General features: G+C 36.3%; 1 protein-coding gene across 5 annotated transcripts in view; it reads left to right on the top strand.

Moving 5' to 3' along the window:
• The window catches only part of LOC149772771 (inactive C-alpha-formylglycine-generating enzyme 2-like), a 47004-nt gene that overhangs the window by 10936 nt on the left and 11301 nt on the right, over positions 1–24767 (top strand). Inside the window, exons 2-5 of one of the 5 annotated variants that reach the window (XM_089947325.1) lie at positions 8926–9142; positions 15225–15390; positions 19585–19744; positions 21537–21687. In XM_089947325.1, the coding sequence (XP_089803451.1) occupies positions 9091–9142; positions 15225–15390; positions 19585–19744; positions 21537–21687 (529 nt within the window). In that variant the 5' untranslated portion in view covers positions 8926–9090. Of the gene's footprint in view, positions 1–3396; positions 11003–11699; positions 11858–15224; positions 15391–19584; positions 19745–21536; positions 21688–24767 lie in introns of those variants that run through there. The other 4 variants (XM_089947324.1, XM_089947323.1, XM_089947326.1 and 1 more) reach the window with 4 other exon arrangements.

Below are 24767 nucleotides of genomic sequence, written 5' to 3'. Positions count from 1 at the left end.
CCAAAGTCCGAGCTGGACATTATATAGATAGTCGGTCAAAAAGTCGGATCCTGCAGAAAGTGTGGCATGCGCTAGTAGTATGACAAATTCCTGAGACTTATAATCAGCGTATTGAAATATTAGTTAAACAAATATTTGGCCACATGTCCGTGTGTGTTTGTGTGTGTGAGTGTTTGTGCACATGTGTGTGTGATTTGGATATTTAACGTAGCTTTAACAATTTTTCATGTTGCTACGATATTCGTACTGTGGCAGTTTATAGTGATGTCGAGCACTTGGGCATCATGCCTCAGACACGTAGCATCGTGTCCCACCCAGTCACATTATCTTGACACCAGGCTAATCATCCCAACACTAATGCTGAGCGCCAAGCGAGGCAGCTGTTAGTATCATTTTTATGTCTTTGGTATGACTTGGCCGGGGTTCGAACCGACAAACTCCAGCATCCGAGGCAGACGCTCTAATCCATAGGCCACCAGAACGTCAAATTTGCGCCCAGCGAAATGTTTGTGATAGTCCCCGACTTTATGTTCCAAAGGTAATTGAGCTTCTGACCATTATCTGGAACATTAATGTTTGTACTGAGTTTGAAGATGAACAAGGGATATAACACATGCATTGGTTTGATTTTAGGTTTGAATCCAAACATAGCTTACTCAAGAACCCCAATATTGTATGCTAACTAGATTTAGATGCCGTCAATGTTTTAATGAGTCTTGTCTGGTAGCGATGGCTGTCAATAAATACCAGAGTAGATCAAGAATAGATGATGTATTTAGTACCTTAATTAGCATCGACGAATATTCGAATTCTGCTTGAATACATTCGGCCAATAGATTCAACGAATTTTTATTCAGGAAAACGTGATATTCGTTTCGGCCGAAAAGATGTTAATTACTTGAAATTTTCATGTCTGATTACCATTATCTCACAGACATTACTGAAAATTTGAAAGTCTTCGCTTCAAAGGGACTATTATTTCAGAATACCTAGATTTGAGTAAATGGCTATGACTATTATATAAAGTGTCTGAATTCTACGGTTGGTTGGTTGGATCTAGGGTTAACCTTTTATGATAAAAGTTTTCTTTCACTGTCGTTATGTTCTGGAGACTGGATATGTAATCGCGCCGAATACATTTGTTTAGTGTATATGGCCCCCAACTTGGTTTCGCCATCATGAAATATATTTTCTGTTTGTCTTTCACTTGGTGGCGAAAAGTTTATGTAGTTATAATGTCAAGTCTTCTACCTTTGCGTACTTCAAAATCAATAATTTGACTGAGTTATTCATTGTCTTGAACAAGGACGTTCATGACTTACATCACTTTTTTTTCACCGAGTGGCTTTTTCAAAGATGATTGACCCTCACGAACAAAACGTTACCTCTCCTAGGTACACGCTTTGTTTAAAGGGGGTCTTTACAAGGTGCAATCTTCGCATGTCTTGATGGAACTACTTGGTATATTCACCAAGTTTTAAAGCTCGTTGTGACCACATTAATTTGATGCTTATATTCGAGGCTTACTGTTTTAAAACCATATCAATCTAGATCTATGCTACAACATATCAGTCTAAACCTATGCCACAGTACATCAAGATAAATCTATGCTACAGCATATAAAGAAAAATCTGTGCTACAGTATATCAAGATAAATCTGATACATCATATCAAAATAAATCTATGCTACAGTATATAAAGATAAATCTGATACAGCATATCAAGATAAATCTATGCTACAGCATATCAATATAAATCTGTGCTACAGTATATCCATATAAATCTGATACAGCATATCAAGATAACTATATGCTACAGCATATCAAGATAAATCTGTGCTACAATATATCAAGATAAACCTGTGCTACAGCATATAAACCTAAATCTATGCTACAGGATATCAAGATAAATCTGTGCTAAAGTACATCAAAATAAATAAATGCTAGAGTATATCAAGATAAATCTATGCTACTGTATATCAATCTAAATATAACCTACTGTATATCAAGATAAATCTTTGCTATAGTATATGAAGATAAATATATGCTACAGTATATGAAGATAAATATATGCTACAGTATATCAAGATAAATCTATGCTACAGTATATCAAGATAAACATGTTTCAGTATATCAAGATAAATATATGCTACAGTATATCAAGATAAATCTATGCTACAGTATATCAAGATAAACATGTTTCAGTATATCAAGCTAAATATATGCTACAGTATATCAAGATAAATCTATGCTGTATTCTTGAAGTTTGATAAGAATTTCCCTGGCGACATTTGGTATTAAAACTATTGAAACCTCAAACATGATTGATAAGAGAAGGAAAATATAGTAGCGAAAGTATAGGTTCTACATTATGTTAATAGTTAAATATTCGCGTTAATCTTGAGCGTCAGTAAAGCGAATTTACGTCTTAGAATTTGATTATTTTTCCCTTTGTACACAGATATGCACTTAATTGCTATAAATATACCGAGTGATTCGAGTGCGTTTGTTTTCGGTATGCGCATATTCCCGCTATACGTGCGTTAGAGAGATTTTATGTGGTACTTATTACATAATTATATTTACCCAATACGACCCAGCTATATCCAGTGATCGAAGAACTGCATATTTGTCAAACATCATCAGTTTACACACGTGCTAGCTTGACTGTTTTCATTCAGTACTTTCAACCGCTTCGGTGACCTAGTGGTTAGAGCGTCCGCCTCGGATGCGGGAGGTCGTAGGTTCGATCCCTGGCCGAGTCATCCCAAAGACTTAGAAAAATGGTACTAACAGCTGCCTCGCTTGGCGCTCGGCATTAAGAGGTTAGTGTTAGGACTGGTCGGCCTGGTGTCAGGATAATGTGACTGGATGGGACATCATGTTACATGTCTGCGGCATGATGCCCCAGTGCTAGACATCAATATAAACTGCTACATTGCGGACATCGTACCGATATGACTGAAACATTGTTAAAGCTACGTTAAAAATCAATATCACATCACATCACATTCAGTACTTTCTGTCTTGCCTTTGTTTCTACTACTTACCTGAAATTTCAGTAGGCCGGCCGAGTCATACCAAAGACTTGTAAAAATGGTACTAACATCTGCCTTACTCGACGCTTAGCATTAAGAGGTTAGTGTTAGGACTGGTCGGCCGGATGTCAGGTAAATGTGACTGGATGGGACATCATGCTACAAGTCTGCGGGGTGATGTCCCAGTGCCGACATCACTATAAACTGCCAAACTACAGGCATTGTAGCAATATGACTGGAAACTTGTTAAAGCTACGCTAAAAATCCAAATCACACACACACACACACACACACACACACACACACACACACAAATTTCAGCATCAAATGCCTTTGACTTATTCTCTTTTTCTTTTCAGCGAAGAAGAGACCAGAAACGTTAAGGAAAAACTCTGCATATCTCAGACATTCGGTTGTGGGCTGCTTATTCATAAAATAGAGATAAATATTATTTAGTTTGGTGCGGAGACAATACGTTTTCTCAACTCTAGCTTAGCTGTTCATCATCAGTCTTGGTACTAATTGGCTGCAATCCTAAAGAAACCATTTACAGAAAATGGAGGGAGACAAAAAGGGCATGAAATGCGACAGATGTGCGGCTGTTCTTCCAAACAAACAATCTTTCCAGAATCATCAAAATACATTTCACACGACCCTGTACAAGTGCAGACACTGCCCAAAACAATTTATGCAGTCGCAGTCATTGGCTTCTCACTGCCGTGTGGTACACAAGGATGTGATCAAGAAACGGCAAAAGTTAATAAAGAAGGGAGCTACCGTGCACTTAGAACAGTGTAGGTGCTGCGGAAAGCCTTTCATTTCTCTTACCAAACTAAAACTTCATATGAAGAAATTTCACGCGAAAGATAATCAAAAGGAGACAAAGAAGGAAAAGGCTGAGTTGAAGGATCACGAGTTACGGTCAAAGCAAGATCCGTCATTTGAAGTCTATATTGATACTAGTGGAACGGATGATCCAGTGCACCATAAGGCGTCGACATCGACCTTTCAGATCGATTCTGCTCGTGGCGCCGGGGTGGGTTCAAAGATTCTGCTGAAAGACAAAGGTCAATTGATTATGAAACAAGCAGATGAAAAAGAGAGACATTTCAGCTCCAGCTCTGAAAACGAGGACGCTGAGATCACAAACGTGCGGAATGTGGCTGCTTTTAGACGGAAGAAGAAACGATCAAACTCGGGGCTATACCGGTGCAAATATTGCTCTAAAACGTTCGCTGTGTCCACTTGCCTGGCAACTCATGTTAGATGTCACTATGCAAAGTTACAAGAGGGCAGCATTAAATGTGGTACATGTTCTGCAAGTGCTTCGTCTATGACAGAGCTCCGGGCACACGTGAACAAGCTGCACATAAATTGTCGATCTTACTGTTGCGGATTGTGTGGATATCTCACTAATCAGATCGGAAAGTTTCGGTTGCATCTTCTGTATACACATATGCAGATACAGTATAAATGCACGATTTGTTGCCGACCATTTCCTTCTAACATCCTGCTTAAAAAGCACTATTTGAGAGAACACGCTTTTAAAAAGCCAGGAAAACCGAGAGAGTTGTTGACCTGTGACCACTGTAAGTTTGAATGTTACACAGTTGACGAATTGGAAGTTCATGAAAAGATTCATATAAAAAAGCTGAATAAATGTGATCTGTGCAAATATGAATGCTATTCCGAGGCTGTTCTGGCAAGGCACAAACAGCAGGCCCACATTGGATCCAAGCCAACGCCGCGTGCGATCGTTAAGAATGAAGTAGAAGTTATTAGTGTGGATGCAACCATGCCTTCGGCGGAACTACTCCCTTTCTCCTGTGGGATGTGTGGATCCAAGTTTCCCAAGACGGAGTATCTACTGCATCACATAACAGTACATATAGAAGGAAAGTACATTTTCAAAAGGAATAACAATGGATCCGTTCTGTCAACAGTGTCTGCTGCCCCAAACAAACCACTGGATGGCCATGTTAGCCAAGAGAAATGTGGATCTCGGGAAAAGATGCCAGGTCTAAAGCAAGGAGCTACCGCCATCAGGGGAAATGTTTCGAAAGACAGAACTTCCCCAAACCATAATCGCATCAACTCCCACAGTTCTTGTTCTGACAATATCGAGGGTGATAAAACTAAAGTAACTTGCTCTCAAAAGGAATCTGTTCATTCCAGAGCTCAAAAACGGAATTCGCTAAATTCAGACCAGAGAAAGTACATAATTGTACCGAAGTTATTAAAAGTTCCCATCATAGAAGACAATAAATCAAGCAAACTTATATCAGATGATTCTGCTAATGACATTTGTCCTTCGACCGGATGGTTAACGGATCAGTACACATCAAAACCGTGGTTCGAGTGTCCACATTGCTTCAAGTTCGTGGAAGATGCTCTGGAATTCCAGAAACATATCGCAGCTCATGGGTCTGAAAGTTTAATCAGGTCTCTGGTCTGCAGGATCTGCAAGAGACGGTTTGCTTGCAAGATGTCCCTTCAGAGACACAAGACCACCCACCGCAGCAATGAATATCAATGTAAATGTGGCAAGGGTTTTGTGAGTTCCGCGCTAGTTATGGCACATATGAAGCATTGTGAGCAAGCCGGGTTATTGGTTGTTGAGAAATAGGAGCAGCTTCGTGAGTGGAAATAAATAACTAGTTGACATGTTATCTTCATACAGGACTCGATATCTTGTCAAATCCTGTATTTCTCAGAAAGGTTGATATGTCGGTGGTTCGGTAGCCATAAGAATCCATTCATGTTATCATTACAGAGCTACGTGGACTCAAATAGTAAAACATCGCATATCCTTATCGCTATATTGTGCAAAGAAAAAAAGCGAAGTAGGTCGATTACTGAAAAGATTATCACCGTAATCAGTGAAATGGATGACGATGTCAAAGACTTGATTGAATTCAACACTATTTCTAAGCTTTTATCAACATATTTTTTGTTCATTTTCTTTTGCTTCCTTTTTAAAGAAACCGTTTAGGTATGATACCTGACATTATTTGTTTGACATACGCATCAGTAAATATTTATTTAATGCCGGGTTCTTATCGCTGCTAGGATTATTAGATGCTCCCTTTCTCGGGAAGTGTTCTTCGGGTTTGCACATATTGGGTCCAGAATGATAATCCACTCAAAAATGTGTTCACACCTGAGGGAGAAGGCTGCTTCGATGAACTTTTTGTTGAAGCATTTTTTTTAAATAATACTAATTTTGAGAAAATCTATTTGTAATTAATTCATTTTCTTTCATTATTGGATTAGAAGAAAGTAGGCCAAAGAGAGCATGTACGCGCTTTCTTGCAACCGTCTTTGTAAAAGTATCACACTGGCATATGTCAATGCCCGATTAACTTTGGGTTATCACAGTGGCGTTGCTAGGGTTGGTGTCACCCAGTGCGGTAACTCATGGTGTCACCCCCATGGACCTACTTCCGTAACAGACCATACAGAATCCTTAGTAAATTCTTTTGTATTAATGTTTCTCGTAAATCGTAATTTTCGTATATCAATGAATCTAATGGCAAAATGGTTTTGTGGTTACAACTAACTACAGGGATATTTATTTAAAAAAGATAAAAAGATACCGATACTGAAACACTGCACAACAATTTTAAAGACAGTCATCCGGTGCGTTCCCCCCACCCCCACCCACCTACTAACGCCACTGGGTTATCAATGCTGCTAATATGCCATTAATTCCGAACACCTTAACTTCCATCTTTACCTGAGAAAAGGAACAAACTGCGCATTTTATGTAGGTCATTGCGCCTAATGTTAGGAGCACTACTTCAATTTTTCATATAATAGGGAGAGAAATGTACAGACTATATATTCTGCCAGTTCGTGAACAACATTCTGCACACATTTCATTAGAATATGTTTCCACATATAACTGTCAGTAACTTTCTATCATCCCGGTGTTAAGTTCCGTCATTACGCAGTGCAGAATTATGGTTTTTGTTTTGCTTTGGTAATTTAAGTGAAACTCTTTTACAGTGTCATTCTAGTTCTTGGAATTCCTGTCCTGTCTGTCTCGCTTGTTTGCGCGTCATGTTGAACACGGTTAAAGAGGATAGTTTCTATGCGTCTACAGTTTGAATGCTGTTTATGTTAGGCGTTCCTGTCTTGCACAAAGCTTAATTCATCATTGTCAGCAGTGTTATAACTTGGGTGTTAAATGTTCTTGCATTTTCTTTTCATTTGTTGATTCATTCCTTCAGCTTAAACGTTTAGATTATACCAGTAGACCTTAAGTGTACATGCTCTTATGTGAGATGTTCTTGTGTTGCCTGTGTCGTCTGCTTCAGCATTATACTTAGTACTGTTAAATGTTTTGTGTGATATCTATTACAGCCTGTTCCGGACGCATGATCGACATCAGATTCCGGGGAATACTTGCTTGTTTGTATAAAATTAATTGTTGATATTGAGTTTTCCATGAATTTTTGTTACAAGTTTCCGTATATTCAAATTGAATTCTGTCAAAAGCGTTCATATTAGTAGGTTAGTATGGCCAAGTCTTTAATCTTTGAATTTATTTGAAATCAAAGACCATGTGTAATATATGATGAAGAAATAACTTTGGAATCGAGTATTTTTCAAACTGTTAAAAATAAGAGATTTCAAGCCTTTCTATTTGCCTGCTTAAATAGATTCGCACTAATTCGAAAAGCTTTGGTTGAAATGAACTGATTATTAAATATTAATTTCTAAACACAGGGTTACTATGGTCTTCGACAAATTACCATGAGGTCTTGAAAAGTCTTTGAAAATTGAAATAAATCCAAACATTTTAATTTCTTTCCATAATCACAAATAAAATTGTCCAAGGTTGTTAGATTCGGATATAGTAGAGTTTTCCTGGTTTCTTTCTTTTGATGACCCATTCAGTTTCATTGCCACCACATTAACAAACAACATTTGTTTGGCTATCCAAAGTTGGCCTTGGCGGCGACTTCAATAACGCATGCACTTTTCATCAAAGCAAGCCAGATACAATCTTCAATAAAATAGTTCTTGGAAATCTATGTTTGTGGTGTTTGAAAGTTTGGGAAAAGTCTGCAAAATTTATCGTTCAGAATTCTGTATGAACCCTGTAAACCGAATCTAAATATATTCTTCATTTGAAACAACTCTGAAAATTTTAGGCTCGCGTATAATTTCAAACCTGAACCATCATAATTCATGATTAGCAAACTTATTCGATTTTTACAGTTTTGCTTATTTATAGGCTGTAACCTATTTTATTGAGTATATTGTACCTTGTGACAATTTGTAAATATGCAGTCCAAAGATATAAATTCGGAAAGTATTGTGCTGTTTTATTTAGAAACACTGTAAGCTTCGGAGATGTCTTTTTCGATTAATAACGTTTACAATTAATGTCGGGTTTAATACCTTTATTTTACTGCATTTAGTCACTATTTGAGCTTATCGCTATCCCCACGCTTTTGTATCTGGAATATTTTGATATTGTCCGTCCTTCCGTCTGTCTGTAACTATATCTTCCAAACCGCAGGATGGAAATTCAACAAATTTGGTAGATAAGTTGCCCATTTGATAACTGCCTGCAACAGGAGTATGTCCACCCTCACTTCCCTTTTCTTCAACATAGCGGTAAAGTGTACTGACATATTTTTAAAGTTTTGCATTCTGTCAAAGCAGAATAACAACCATAAAGCGGAATACGGAGTAATGACCCTTATCTCACGTATGGTGGTGGCGGTGATGGGGAATAGTAGTTTTGTGCGTGTTTGCGTTAGTACGGGCGCGTGTGCCTCTGTGTGTGTGTGGTGAGCGATATATCTTCGAGTTGGAGACCGATTACTATGCATGAAGAGCATGATTGTGTACCGAACGATTTGATTCACTTTCAGATTTTTTAAAGCTGCATTTCCATTGGCTGATTCAAAGGTCACCAGAACATAACCCTTCAGCGGTCGTCGTCAGATCTTCACCTAGGACAGTAGTGATCTGATTTTAGTCAGATTGAGTGTTCGATACATTGGAAGATTCTATTTTCAAGTATACAGTATTCGAATATGTCGTTCATCTATAACTTCATTATTCGGTCTTTTAAACCTTATTATTCAGGTACGGTATAACATTGTGTATCACGTGCTTTTTTGTCGTCTACAAAATTTAAATTTTTATACTTCTTTAAGACTTTGGCACTGTAACTCATCCAGAGTTTTTATTTTTATTTTTTGTATATGTTTTGTTTTTCTTTTTAAAACAGTAGATGGTAATCTAGAAGTTAATGTAATGGTATCGGTAGTTTGCATCAAACATTGCATGCACAAAATCCTTCATTTCGTACATTTTGATCGCAGTTTAGACCTTAAGACATTTTTAGATTTGGCTCTCAGTTCTGATCGTTACTCAGATTTATTCGTGATATATCTTGTTTATAGTCCTGCTTCTTGCAAAGATCTGTTTCTTCTTCGCCTCCCATGAAAAAAAATGTCATCAAATTCATTGTTACCTCCTCCCACCGACCTAAGGTGTGGAGGTATAGTTGCAGTACAGATGTCCGTGTCTCCGACCGTCAGTCCGTAGACGAGATGGTTTCCACAGAATAACTTTACTTTCTAGATTTTTAAAAAAAATACTTAAACCTGGTATCTTTTCCATAGGATGAGTGAGAAGCCTTGTGATGTTGAGGTTGCTAGGTACAGTGTCAAGGTAACCGGAGCTCACAATTTCATGTTTCCACTCTGCATGACAATTCAAGTTTCATTTGTCTAATTTTCACTGCAATTCATCGATACATTGCCGTTGAACAGGGAACAGCCTTCTATTGATTCTGACACATAGAGGAGAAAGGTCAAGATCACTTGATTCGACAATATGATCGTTTTGGTTTCCGCGCAAGAAGTCAGTTTTCAACACTTGTCACAGACAGTCTACACTTGATCAAAGGTCAAGGTCATTTGAGTTCAATTTTTAATATATGGGTTTCACATTATAAGTCCATATTCCTCAAGTTTCCCGCACTCAGTTTGTATCAGGTTCGTAATTCCTTTACATCCGAGGAAGGGCAACTCCCTATCGAGTCTGCGATCAATAGATTAAAGACCGGAGTCACTGTATATGATGTGATGATGTATTCTTATCTTCTGCATAATAACTAAACTTACATGGACCCAGTTTTCATAAGACTTCACTGGACACTAGCAACTCCTGATTAGTTATGTTGATAGATAAGTACAAAGTCAAGGTTGCTGACACAGAAATCGATTACTTAGTATTAACCCAATAGAAAGAATCAATGTGACGATGCTTGCAAAAAATTGGTAAGTATCTGATATAATAATTCTATTATCTGGCAGATCTCTGCCAGGTGACCCGCTCAGGCCTGTTTAGGTGTTTTGTTTACGTTGATTATCCCGGTGTTGTTTTGACAAAAAAATTATTTTATGCTTAAATTAGTTCTAACATTAACAAAACCTTCCTGGTTTCTTTCTTTCTTTATGTTTTCGTTAATCAGTACTGGATGTTGATCTGTTCACCTTACCGTCCGTTTTGGTAAAAGATTCTGGTCTGTTATTATTAACCGTGTTTTTATTTTTATGTAAAAAGAAAACAAACTTTGAAAACTCTTTGATCTAAATTCTGTATTTCATGGGTTGCATATATGTTACATTGTCATAATGATCATGTCAGTTTAAATTGCCATTTCTCTTTTTTATTATTCCTTGTGGCCTTTTCAGTAAATATTTGCTTTTCATTGTTGGATCTGTTGAGTTCAAGAAATGAAGCTAATTATTCCTAGCATCCAGTTCGACATAATTCATTGTGTGGTGTATTCATTCTGCGCACGAATTTACCGTACCGTCTTTGATTTTTTGTTACATTTAAAAATTCACACATATGGATGCAAAATTAAAAGCAATTTTAATGTGCTGTACTGTCTGAGTTCGGTCAAATACAATATATATGTTACTGTCTTAATTGGTGCAATCAAATTTGCTTCTTCTTTTTTTTTTTTTTTTTTTACCGCAACTGCATATATTAAAGAGATGTGTCTACCTAAGACTGGCTGGCTGACTGACTCTCTCTCTCTCTCTCTTTCTTTCTCTCTCTCTCTCTCTCTCACACACACACACACGTTTAACGAATAGTAATTTGCATTATTAGAAAAGATATTCGGCTCTACAATTCTCAAAACCAGCATTAATGTCATTACGTTCATTGATCTGAACCATAAAGGCAGGGTACTTTATTTGATAGATTGAATCATAAAGGCAGGGTACCTTGTTTGGTAGATTGAAGAAGAAAAAAAATATTTAAGGCTTGTTAGAATGCAAGACCAATGGCGCCACCTTTCTTTAAATTATTATATAAAATACAAAATTAGAATGACAAATATTTACAAAGAAACACTATACTCGATAACGTAAAGGAAATACTGTTGAGGTGGGTGGGGTTAATCACCGCATAAAATGTTCCTAATACAATGCGATGAGGAAACAAATGAAAAGTTACTTCAAAGTCGATACGATAACGTGTAATTGAATGGCATGCATCTTTTGCGATTAGTGTATACACGTGTACATTACACGTGTTCACTTCAATTAAAATCAATTCTTCATATAAAATGAAATGAAAGCGCAAACTCCCCAGCAATCAATTACAAGCTGCTGGTCATGCCAACAGATGCAACTTCCGCTTGCTCTTGACATGCGTTGTGATAAAAAGCCACACCACCGATAACGGATTCCATGGCGTGGACAAAAATTTACTGTTTGATTTGGTTAGTGTATATTTTCTCGTGTAAAAAGGTGTATTTACAAGATATTAAAGATGGTAAGTACACGATTTTTTTCTCCTCTCTCGGTCTAAGAAATTCAGCACTTTGAACCAATAGAGGTCATTATAGCTTAAAACAGTTCAATTCTAATAGTACAGCCCTTCATTCTAAGGACTCTCTTTTTTATCACCATTCCTACACATGGAAAGTTGTCTTTTTCTAATAAACCTATTCATTTATTAAATCGGAAAAATTACTAGATAATTTATCACTTTGTACTGAAAGTTCGCCATGTCTTTTAACTTCCATCGTATTTCCCTCGAACAATCTTGACTTTTGCAATTTTCAATCGTTTTAAATTGAATGGCTGATATTCGACCAAATGTTCAATACAGAAAAAGCAAACTAACATCTGTGAAACAATTTGTATAATTACAAGGAAGAACTAAATTTAAAATACATTGACGCGTGTACACACATTATATATAATGCTAAGCAGTGAATTACTTGATTTTCTAAATAAAATAATATTGATATTTCACTGTAGTGAAAAAATAACTTTTTGGGGTCAGAACATACTTACCTCCCTTGATTTCTGTATGTGAACTACTTACTTATACATTGATGAATTACTTGTGGTTGTTTTCTTATTAATAATCCCTGTCTGTTATCCTTGAAACTTGTAGTTTGTGATTCTGGAAATATCCGTTAATTTGTATAAATCTGATATGGAACTAATTTTGTGCGCAGGTACACATAGCATAGCAGAACATGTACGGTAAACAGGTGACATTACCGTAAGAAATCTGCTAATTGATGTGTCATAAACTTTAGGTAGCCAACGTATGTGAGCATAAAGTAAAAAGAATACTTGTTTGAAACGAGTGAATAACAGATACATTTCATCTCGTGGGTGAAAAACTCTAGTATTTTCACTTGTTTCAAGCAAATATCCTCTCTCTCTCTCTCGCTCTCTCTCATGAAACTAAATAATACAATGCACAATATATTTAAAATTAAACAGGAATTGTAATGAAAATGTTATTGCGCACTATGAACATTAATCCTGGTCATCAGTTTAGTTCTTTAAATATAACTTTAGGTCAAAGACATTTGCTTCCAAGACTAGCATCCTTTTGGTGAAATCCATACTGTAGAATTGTTCTCATTTATATTATCTGGACTTATTTGTGACCTACAACACTCCTGTAAGAAGATTTGGATCTAGATATCGCTACGATGTCTGCAGTTTGGCAGTTTATAGTGATGTCTAGCACTGGGACATCATGCCGCAGACATGTAGCATGATGTACACACCAGGCCGACCAGTCCTAACACTGACCTTTTAATGCTGAGCGCCAAGCGAGGCAGCTGTTAGTACCATTTTTATAAGTCTTTGGTATGACTAGGCGGGGGATCGAACCCACGACCTTCCGCATCCGAGGCGAACGCTCTAACCACTAGGCCACCGGAGCGGCCTCTTGTAAGAAGGAATAATTGCACTAACAAACGAAGAATAAAATAAAACAAACAAAAATAAATAATAAGAAAACAACATAGGCCTTGTAATGCTAATAGACTTGCCGGATATGAAAGTAAATGAACTCGTGTGTTCAAATGACGTTTTAATAATTTTGATGTCAATAAAGTTAGTTTTATACATTGTAAATTTATACATAAGGTTCTTAAGTGAGAACACTGTTAACATTATAACTAATAAATAAACGAGAACACTGATAACATTATACTTAATACATGGGTAAGAACACTTAACATTATACTTAATACATAGGTGAGAACACTGTTAACATTATACTTAATACATAGGTGAGAACACTGTTAACATTATACTTAATACATAAATGAGAACATTGTTAACATTATACTTAATACATAGGTGAGAACACTGTTAACATTATACTTAATACATAGGTGAGAACACTGTTAACATTATACTTCATACGAGCCAAATCGAATGAATCAAGTCCAAAAGATATTGACAGCCGCCATTTTTTATTTATTTTTTGTCGTTAGGATGCCCATAACTGTAACTAGAATCTCAGTAATGAAATCAGTGGTAAGCAACCTTATGGTCTCATGAGACGTAATTGACAATGGTCAGTGCCTAAATAAGCTGGGATCCACAGATCTCCGTACATTCGACACTGCCCAGTTGACCGAAAACACGCTTAAAACAGTTCTTATAAACGGTAGGTGAGGATGTCTTGACACTAGACACCAGCAGTTGACCTCTTGATTTTGACGGACAACATTAGCGCTACGTTCCAGGGTGTTGCAAAATATTACACCATTCCAAGGTCGCTCAGATCTGGAGTGTTTTGGGCGATGAAATCGTTTCGAATGATATCCATTTCCAAGACATTTCACAATAACGTTTTCCAATTATTTCTCAGCACAACAACGGTGTAGAAAAGTCACGAAAAGCTGTATATTTTAATACGCGATTTACCGTACGGAAAACGTCACTCATTCAAATGAAAGGATGAAAGATCGGCGTTGTGCGATAAGGCTTCCTTATCTAGGAAACACGTTGAATCACAGGCATTTGATGTTCTGGAGATTTATTTAATATGTTTACATTTAAATGATGGACACGCCCTCTGATAATTTGTAAGTTTGGCAAATCAGAACTGTAAATGACTCTTTCGGTTCGCAGAGTGTAATCGCAGATTGTGGACTGTTACCCTAAATTTGTCCCAAATATCCATCACACACACACACACACACACACACACACACACACACACACACACACACACACACACACACACATATATATATATATATATATATATATATATATATATATATATATATATATATATATATATATATATATATATATATATATATATATATATATATATACACGGTGACATACAGTATACAGTTAGTGTACGTACAACTGAAACATGTATATACATATACACCCCCCATATATATATATATATATATATATATATATATATATATATATATATATATATATATATATATATATATATATATATATATATAGTTCCGCAACAAGTCATAGCCATGTAAAGTTTGACAAAGATAACGGTTTGTCAGTTTTATTTGTTTGTCTTGTCTATGCTTTGTATTTGCCTTTGAAAAAGACTCCTTAAGAGTCGAAAGTGCTTAGACTAGCTAGATAATAGTTTTGCACTGTTCGTCGTCAGTTTATTACATTTATCTTAATCAATCCCAGACAAACGTGATGCCGTGCTGGATCCAGTGCACTTGAAAGGATTGTTATTAGCCATTTGATTTGTATTCTATATATATATATATATATATATATATATATATATATATATATATATATATATATATATATATATATATATATATATATATATATATATATATATATATATCGCTCATAATATTTTCATTTAGTGATTAACTCCTATGACCATTTTGATATAATGAAGCTGATGAAGGGAGGGAAATTTATGATCGGCATCAACGACCCGAAATCTGATACAGGAGAATATCCAGTACGCATGACGGAAGTCAAGCCATTTTACATGGATATATATCCTGTTACAGTATCTCAGATGTGGTAGGTAACATTTTAGTAAAATTTTTTTGTGTGTTAAAATTGTTTCATTAAATTTTTTTTTAAAGAAGACTTTTTGCAAAAGAAATTTTAAAGATTATTACAACAACACCGACAAATTCAAAAGAAACAAAAACAAAACGCTTCACTTTTATTTGGAAGTGGTATATCCTCTTAAAGAGTTTAGGAATTGTTTATCTGTAGAATTTTTCAAATCTTACTGTTACTCGGCACTATATACGCTTGATTGTGCTGATGTGCCGTCATAGCCTATTCATTGATATCACGATTACGTCGGTGTTAAACCTTCACTTGGTATACTCTAAAAGAATATTTGCAGATCGTGTTTTATGTACACAGCCCTCGGAGGGTTATTTTGTATTATGGGTAACCTACGTAATAGTTTTGTTTTATTATATCCAAATCCCGAGTCACTTGCAATAGTCTATCTGCGTTGTCCTTCGACATGTCTTGTTTTTTTTTTATTGGGGTATCAATCGGTCATGTTGATCTGTAGTAAATTCAGATAGTAGTATGAAGCACAGAAGTGGAATTTTTGCATTCAAACTCAATTTTTTGCATAAAAGCCATTAATGTTTTGTATTTTTTGTGTTCCACGTCACAAAACGGATTAGATACAGAACACAGATCTACGCGTCCTTTGAGAAAATCAGTTCTACTGGGCAGTATTGATGGCAACAGCTGGTTGTGGTATTTCATACTGGCATTTAACATATCAAAGTATACAAGATGCAGTAAAATCATTATGCAAATTTTGACTGAGTAATTGTGCAGAGCATCTGTCTGGAGATTAAATGCCCGGATGCATACGTACAACAACGTAGATCTGAAACAATTTCACCCATGTTAACTCTCCACTATGCAATAAATGGAGATACATGAAGGATTAGAGTACAAAGAGCTAAGATATAGATAAAACGGTTTCAGTGTTATATACGGTGGTTATTACCGGAAAAATAATGGGATCTAAATAGCTCTAATAGAAGGCATTTAAGCTGACAAAAATGACAGTTTGGCCTTGGACAGTGGTAGTGCCGTGTACGATTCCTTTATTAGTATGTAGGAAAATAAAACAGGTTGCGTTTTGCGTCTTTCTGCAAGATATTAGCAGATTAACAGATGAAGACGTTGCGATGTGAAATCGAAGCATGGAGGCGGGATATATAATGTGCATCTTAGGCGCACAAGTTAGAAGTAGTAAAGTCTGTTTTCACTGTTTGAACAACACATAGCAGAAGAAAGGAAACACAGGACTACCATGACTATATGTTGATATGTTTATGTCAGCGAGTCACATAGTTATGAAAGTAGTTAGTCTCGTTGGACACATCAAAAGTGACTTGTTTAAACCAGGATTAAATAATAATATGTATACCGATGTACAAAAAAACCTCTATTTCAAAGGCAGAAAAACAATATGTGGAACATGTATGGGATAAAACAGACAAGTGAATCAAAATTACGTCGAGAAGAAGGTCCATGTTATTGATGTACATACGATTACACTTTACGATTTAGAAACTTAGAAGAAAAACAATATTTATTATGAAGTAAGGAAATAATCATTTATTTCGAAAATAATGGTTCCTCAAGCTGATGTACTTTACGTTCTGAAAAAAAGATCATGAACTACAAAGTCGGACCATGTTTTGTACTTGAGGTTCGCTCAGTCATGCTCGTTACGTTCTTTGCACGGCGGATTCACAGTACAAATAAGTAAAAAATATTTATGGCAAAATAAGCAATATGACGGAATCAGATAAAAAGAAAACAATTTGATCAGCACTTATCGAATTACCAATAAATTGGGTATTGTTTGTTTCTAAAGTTGTAGAAGCGCTTGTTAACATCTAATTCTTGAGAAAGATTTTCAATCTTTCACTTAGGTGGCGCTCTACAGTTTCGTATTTTGCATAGGGCTATATTTTTAAAGAAAAAGAATTTCCCAGGTTTTCCTCGCTGATTATATTTGCTGTTTAAAAAAGTAATATTATCTTTTAGATATTGTTGAAAGATGTTTTAATTCATTTTATCTTCGTGTATGATTGATGGGACATCACTTGGAAAAAGTTCTCAAGAGTTAAATAAATTCAGAAAGGAAGAACAAGAAGAGTCACAACGCCTTAAGATATTGCAACTGTTGGTCACATGACACATTACCTGAAAGAAATGATGCAACTGTTACAACGTTGAAGTAAAATATATGATTTAATAGATGTTGGTATATCTGTTTGGGGAGTTTTATTATTAGTTATAAAAAGTAGTGTTTAATTTCTCAAAGCAGATGAATAGGCAACATATATTGTTAAATCCCAAGGAAAATAAAAATATAAAAAAAACATAAAATAGTCAAGAAATTTAAACAAAAATATATATTATTTATGATTCTAGTGCAAACGTTACTGTGTTAAGGAGGAATGTGACAGCCAGTACTTATACACTGTCAATCATTTTAAAGAGATCAGTCCAAAAACTGAATTCGTCAGAAACAAAATAATTACGTATGGAATCATTATAAAGCAATGAAGACGATTATTGTAGTAGTGATTGGAGTGATATTATCCAACGTTACAATATAATTAATTTGCCTAATTTGCAGGAAGATAATTGATGATGTTGAATAGAGACGTTTTTAATAACAAAGTCTTATACATGGTACTAATGATGCAAAAAATTAACGTGCGGACAGAGATTTTTAACTGATTTGGAGCAACAACCAAAAAAACTTTACAACGGAGACAGCAAAGTTTGTACAAGCACACGAAATGCATTCGAAACTGAAAAAGGTAAATAAAGATGGTTTCATTTATTTGAAGAATTGATACAGTTAAAGTCTAAAACATGAAAATCTGAATTAAACACGGAAACAATATATTAAGCTATAAAGACTTTACTTCCACTGGGTGCCAGAATTGTTTAAGTTAAAAAGAAAATAATAAAATGAGATTGGGGAGAACATTATATGTTTGCCAGCATGTACATTGCTTAACTACTTTACCGTTGTATGAGGTAATGGCTTTCCCTATCTTCATAGAAATATATGTTAATGTGAAATTAGGGGTGGATACATAAAGTTTTGAAAATGAAGTTTCAGTTACTAAAGATACAATTACTATTAACTTCAAATATATGAAAGGATTCTTGGGCATTTTTAAATCAGATAGTACACCACTGGTACTGTTAACATTTGTGGATTTAACTATGTTTCATTAGATTTGGTTGAATACAAGTTGCACCGGAAAGATGGTTCAAGTAACCAGTGTGGATTATACCATAATATCAAAGCTATAAAGTTGTAAGTCTTCTTGAAAACTTTTGTTAAAGCTAGCAACCAACTCGCTGCGTCCTCATTAGACGTTACAAATGAATATGAATCTGAAAGTAACTCTCGCACACGTGTAATGTGCCTACCTAATATTTACAGCATTAAAGAAAAACGTACTGTATTGAAGAGAAATTAATTACATTGAAGATAGTAAATTACATCTAAAGTTATTAGGCGGGTGTAGTTAGATGTGATCATTCATCGTTATAAACGATTACTTTTTGCAAACAGGTAACAAAACTCTGTAGCCAATTGAACTTCAAAAAGAGACCTAAATAAATTAATAGATTTGCAGTTTTCTTTCACTGTTGCCTTCCTACAAACGATTCCGGTGTCATGGCTTGCATGTGCGACCAGTTTCAATCTTTATTCATTCAACAGTTAGTCTCATTGACAATTGTTATATGAAGAATCCGGTTTTTATTTTTGTGATGAGTGTGATTTTATGATATAGACTATATTCAGACATCAGAGTTGCGCGCGTTCCTTTAGTAAAGTTGTGTGTGTTATACTAAGCACAATTTTGTTGGTATTTGTTATATAGGTACGTATTTAAGATAAGTAATATATCAGGAAAGAATAACGATTATACGTGGTTTGTTTTATGGAGCCGTAGCACTCCAGAAAGACTTTAAATCTTTGGGTCTAAACTGTTCCAATATGCCCCAGCAAACGTTTGCACACAACAAATCATGTTTGATCAATGCAAAAATTATCTGTTCTTTTAAGTGATGGGGGTAAAACAGAAGGGTATTGAAATTCTAACATAGACCACAAAGAATATTTGAAGAAAACAAATCATACATGATACATTACCGCAAACCTTCATGGTTCAACGCTATGCATTTCAGGAAGTTCAAGGAAAGGAAAAAAAAGTACAAAACGACAGCTGAGAAGAAGGGCTTTAGCTGGGTCCTCAGTAAGTTTGTCCCGGACGACATCAAGCTGAACTGGGCCTCAGAGAGCCCTGAAAGGGGCTGGCTGGCAGTAAAAGGGGCAATGTGGAGCAGGGTATGATCGTGTGCCATCAAAAAGATGAATTACTATTAACTGCTTTTGGAAACCATAAATGGATTCCAAGCAATAGTTATTTTTAAACATATGTGCTTATCCTTGACCAAATGCTGAAAATGGCACGAAAGAATTGTCTCGTCTAAAATAATGTATGGACACTAAAGCAAATATATCCATCTAAATGTGAAGTAATATTCAACAGTCTGTCCGAAATTAGAACGTGTTCATAACATAATTACTTAAATTGCTCTAAATTCTGTCGTTTCGGATAACATCAGATGCATTCGTCCAATGTGAAATTGAAAAGCCCAGGCAACTCTCACCGCGCACCTGCTGAATATAGCGCGTTACAGAGAAAGCGCGATTCACACTACGCACTATTGATCATAACAGCTGTTTAGTACTTATGTTGAAATAACTTGAGGGTCTGATTGCACATGTATTAGACGTCGCTGTCAAATGGACGCATTAAATGGAACATTGAAATTACTTTAGAATCTCATTGCACGTGTATTAGAAGACATCGCTGTTAAATGGGTACATTAAACAGAACACTAATCTTCTTCTGTATAGTGTAATTTTGACTGAAGTGAGAACGAATGTTTTGGGGACAGACCGTAGCTCATAAATAGATTGTTGCTGCTGTAGAAGTTTTTTTGTTGATACAGCAAATGGGAGTATAATCCAAGAATAATTTACCACGGCATGAGGCGACACAGGTCGATAGTAAGCTGGGCTTCTCTTAAAGTTTGATTCTGCTGCATCTTTTATTCAGCAAGAAAGATTTTTCATCGCACATAAACGTGTATACATTTATGCCGCGTGTTGACAGTCATTGATCAAGAAACAAACATATGTACTTAAGATACTGTACTCAAGCCTTCACGATAAGACTTCCACTGCTATTTTTGACACAGTGGATGAATTGCAGAGGCGTAGCTATGATATTTGCGCCCGGGGACGAACTATAAAATTGGCGCCCCAGCCCCCTCCCCGTTTAATCACATTTTTGAATATTACCCTTGTTTACTTATTATAATGTAACGTTGTAAGCCTCATTTTGGCGCCCCTGTACCTTGGCGCCCGGGGACATATGTACCTCCCTGCCCCCCCCCCCTCCAGCTACGCCTCTGATGAATTGTTGAACACTATTAGCTCAGCCCCAAAGCAGAATCTATTTGAAAGACTGGAACATAATTAGAGTAAAGAATTATGCAAATTACCACATAGGACATTTCTGATTCATGGCCAAGTGGATCCGTTCAATTTTACGGTAGATATGGCACACATAAAAGCGTGTAAAATAGAACTATAAGATATTTGGTTAAGATGGCAAATGTTTACAGCTAAACATATTTTCCAGGCCCTACGTATCATACGCACTTTAGCATATTTGTAAACCTTCATCTTGTTATTGTTTTTATTACAAAAGAGAATGAAAGAAACAGCTAATGTAGCAGGAGGTTCAAGAATGAGATAACATGAATGGAATTATCATAAACTCATATATAAAGTATTTTATTATTATAATTATATTTGGTTAATGCAAGCAAATTAGCAAAGGATATTCAATACAAGTATTTGATCTGTTTTACGTTCCCTACTTTTATTGACTTCTTTTCACGGTTTTGATTATAATTATTATGCATATGGTAGACAATACGGGCTTGAGATTTTTAAAATAAGGTACATATATTTGTAAAAAAAAATTACTAGCTTTTTGAATTCTTACTTTCTAATTTACTAAGTTTCTTACTTCAACACTACCTAACTTTCGTGCTTACTTCAGCCCGAGGGACCAGGGAGTAATATTCGCAAGCGTCTTGATTACCCTGTGGTGCACATAAGCTACAATGACGCCAACGCTCTTTGCCAGGCAATCGGAAAGAGACTGCCTACGGAAGACGAGTGGGAGTTTGCTGCCAGAGGTGGACTTCAAGGTACTTGTCAATCTGAATTTTCAAATCGGTAATGGTCTATAAAAAAGTCATTGTTTGCTGACGATGAAAATTATAATAGCGCGATCGTTTGGCAATATAAACGAAGATTTTTAGAGACATTCGCGGCTACGGCAATATTTACACAATATCACCGGAATTACATGCAGCTTTGATGAGATCGCGTTTACGCGTCTTGTCTAACACTTTTTTGAACGAATTTCGTGATGTGAAGTCCCATCCAATTAATGTTGCTATATCGTTTTTCTTTCTTTTTCTTTCTTGGGCTGAATAATACTAGCTGTTGCAACAAGACTCCAGTTTTGCGGAGTATCAACAAGATTTAATATCCTACTCCGGAATGGTCTAGTGAATTTAACATTAAACTCTGTCTGAGAATAAAACAATGGATCTAAGGATTTATTGACATGATCAAATTTACGTTTTATCTCCCTGTGTATAGAACACACCACGAATCTGTTGGCAAATTTCTATTCTGCTGAATCAAACAGGGCACAGTTACATAATTTAGGTTTTTCTTTTGTTTCTACTGAAACGAGAGGTAGGCTTGTAATGTTGTTATTACACTTAGTAATGTACATCTATTTTTGGTACGGCTTTGTCCAAAGTAGACGCGCACATTTTTCACATCGTTATTGCTGGAATCTGGAATTTTACATTTTAGTATTGCTTTGTTCCAATTAATACGATTCTCATTCACGATTCCGCAAGCTGCAGTTTGATAACTTTATAAAAACCTTACCAAAACATATCCCGCAAATTGTTGTCAGAATAAAGCTCGCACTTGGTTGCCAGATCGTGCTGAAAAGGCATTTTACGATGTTAAAACTTTTGTCAAGATCTCTATGTTTCTCTGGAAAATCGCTGATCTTGTTGATGTCTCTTTACATTGGCAATAAGTCTAATGGTAGAGTTGATATTATTCAGGAAGTCGTCTATATACAGCAAGAAGAGTAGCGGCCAAATGGCAGTTTCCAGTGAGACTCCTGGTTCACCTCTGGTTCCATCTGATAGTTCCCCCATCCGCCATAACATGTTGTTGTCTGTTGGAGAGAAAGAACTGAATCCAAACATAATATCTTCTCCACGATACCATCCAAATTAATTCATTAATTTAACCATTAGCGCTTGGTATGGAATCCTATCGAATACTTTACTAAAATCTATTCTCATTAGGCCAAACTGTTTCATGTTGTCCCATCAGCAAACTCATCTGTTAGTGATATTATATCGGTTTCACAAGCTCTCACTTGGCAAATTCCATGCTGATTTGCAATCGATATGTTATGCGTGACTGCATGTTGCATTATTGTAATGATTATCATACGTTCCAGTAATCGGTAGAATATGTATGTCAGGGAGATTTTATATCGTTCACACATTTTGAAGACTGGTGCTATCAGCATTCCTTAGTTTACCATATGGGATGACATGTTAAAAACGGTGGCGAGGAGCGGTGTAATTCCAACGGCTTACTCTCTAAGTACTCTGGTTGGTATGCTGTCATAACCAGCTGCCGTATGAAGACTTATGCTCTTTTCCAATTTCATGACCACTTGTTTCCACTCTGACATTAGGTATTAATGTTATGGTGTTGCTCCACTTTCTTGGTACAAACTTACTGTCCAGACTGATCGAAAGTCCTGACTGAGTACCTGTCACTTTACTGTTGCTTCACTTTTAAGAAGGTCGCTTGAATGAAGTGGTGTTACTTCAGATAAGTCACTCCATATGCTCTTTTATGAATGACTAAAACTTTTTCTTGCAAATCACAATAATTGTGCCACACACGAGGTTCTTGGAGTACAGTGGATTCCTTTCGTACATTCCATGGTCAATATGATCAGGTCACGTATTGGATGAGGTGGTTTCCAACATTTCAAATGGGTCCTGACTTTCCTGGAAATGGCACCATAGCAAACGTCTATGTTTCTGTTTACTCAAAGTGTGCATATTACCAAATAAAGTTGCGCAAGAATAAAACGATGGTTAAATTTAAAGTGACAAGTGACTGTACGTTTGTGTGTGCGTTTACCTTTTTCAGCCGGAGAAGTGACCTTAAATTCTGTTTTAAAAAAAAAAGCCCGATTCGGCCCTGTTCTGATATCCGATGATGGATGCGAGACTTTAAAAATATTTTCGGTGTAGCATATTCTTCTGTGTACTTGGTTCAGGTTTCGTGTTACTCATGTTAGTGGTTGATTTCCCTCGGAAAGTTTAGATGGTATTCTCTCATGTGGTTATGTGTCAGATCTGCAAATTCAGGCCGTGTATTATTTTGTTGTTTCTTTTTTTAATGTTTTCCCAATTACATCAAGAGCAGAGAAAGATATTGTTTTCGTTCATTTTAATTTAGTGTTGCTTTCATAGATTTCAGTGAATGGAGTGTTGTATTGTTAACTACGATAAGGTCTAAGATGTTCGCTAAGGTTTCAATAGTTTTAATGGGTTTCTTTATCGAAGCTGTAGGCATTAATAACGTTTACGAACTGTTTACTTTCCCCTGGGTACTTTGCTCCTCGTGATACTATACTGTTTTTTTCTAATCTATGTCAGGCAGGTTAGGGGTTGTCTGAGGTCTGGACTAGACGTCCCGCTCGCCAAAGCAAAGTGAAGCGTTTCTCATATCCTCTCCTTTCCAGATGTAGTGATCGGTGCGGGATCACTGTCTGTCACTGCTAGGCAGGAGGTTACTTGCATATGACATGTCCTACACTGTTGTGTCCATAGCAGCACCTTCATGCGAGGCTCCCTGTTTTCACAGAGCCTGCTATGTGACGCGACCGATTGCCCGGCGGTATAACTGAGTGGGCAGACTAGGTTCGTTAGCCTTGGCAGACAGCCAGTCTAAGATAAGGAACACTCTGACTCCAAAACCGGGCAGTTGGAACTCGTTAGCCCTCTCAGGCAGTTCATATAAGAGAATTACATTCTGATGCCAAACCCACCAATTCTCAGCCATTGTATGATGGCTTCGCTGCCTTGTGGATATCTTCGGGAGAAGGAAAGGCTACGGGAGTAAACCCAGACAGAAAATCCAGAGTGGATCTCCCAAAGAGGCT

This window comes from Sinohyriopsis cumingii, unplaced genomic scaffold (assembly GCF_028554795.1).
Source record: "Sinohyriopsis cumingii isolate HCF-2022 unplaced genomic scaffold, ASM2855479v2 utg001176l, whole genome shotgun sequence".
In the NCBI taxonomy this organism is placed as follows: Eukaryota; Metazoa; Mollusca; class Bivalvia; order Unionida; family Unionidae; genus Sinohyriopsis; species Sinohyriopsis cumingii.
The sequence above is the reverse complement of the archived record's forward strand: the minus strand, read 5'-3'. Positions and strand labels throughout refer to the sequence as shown.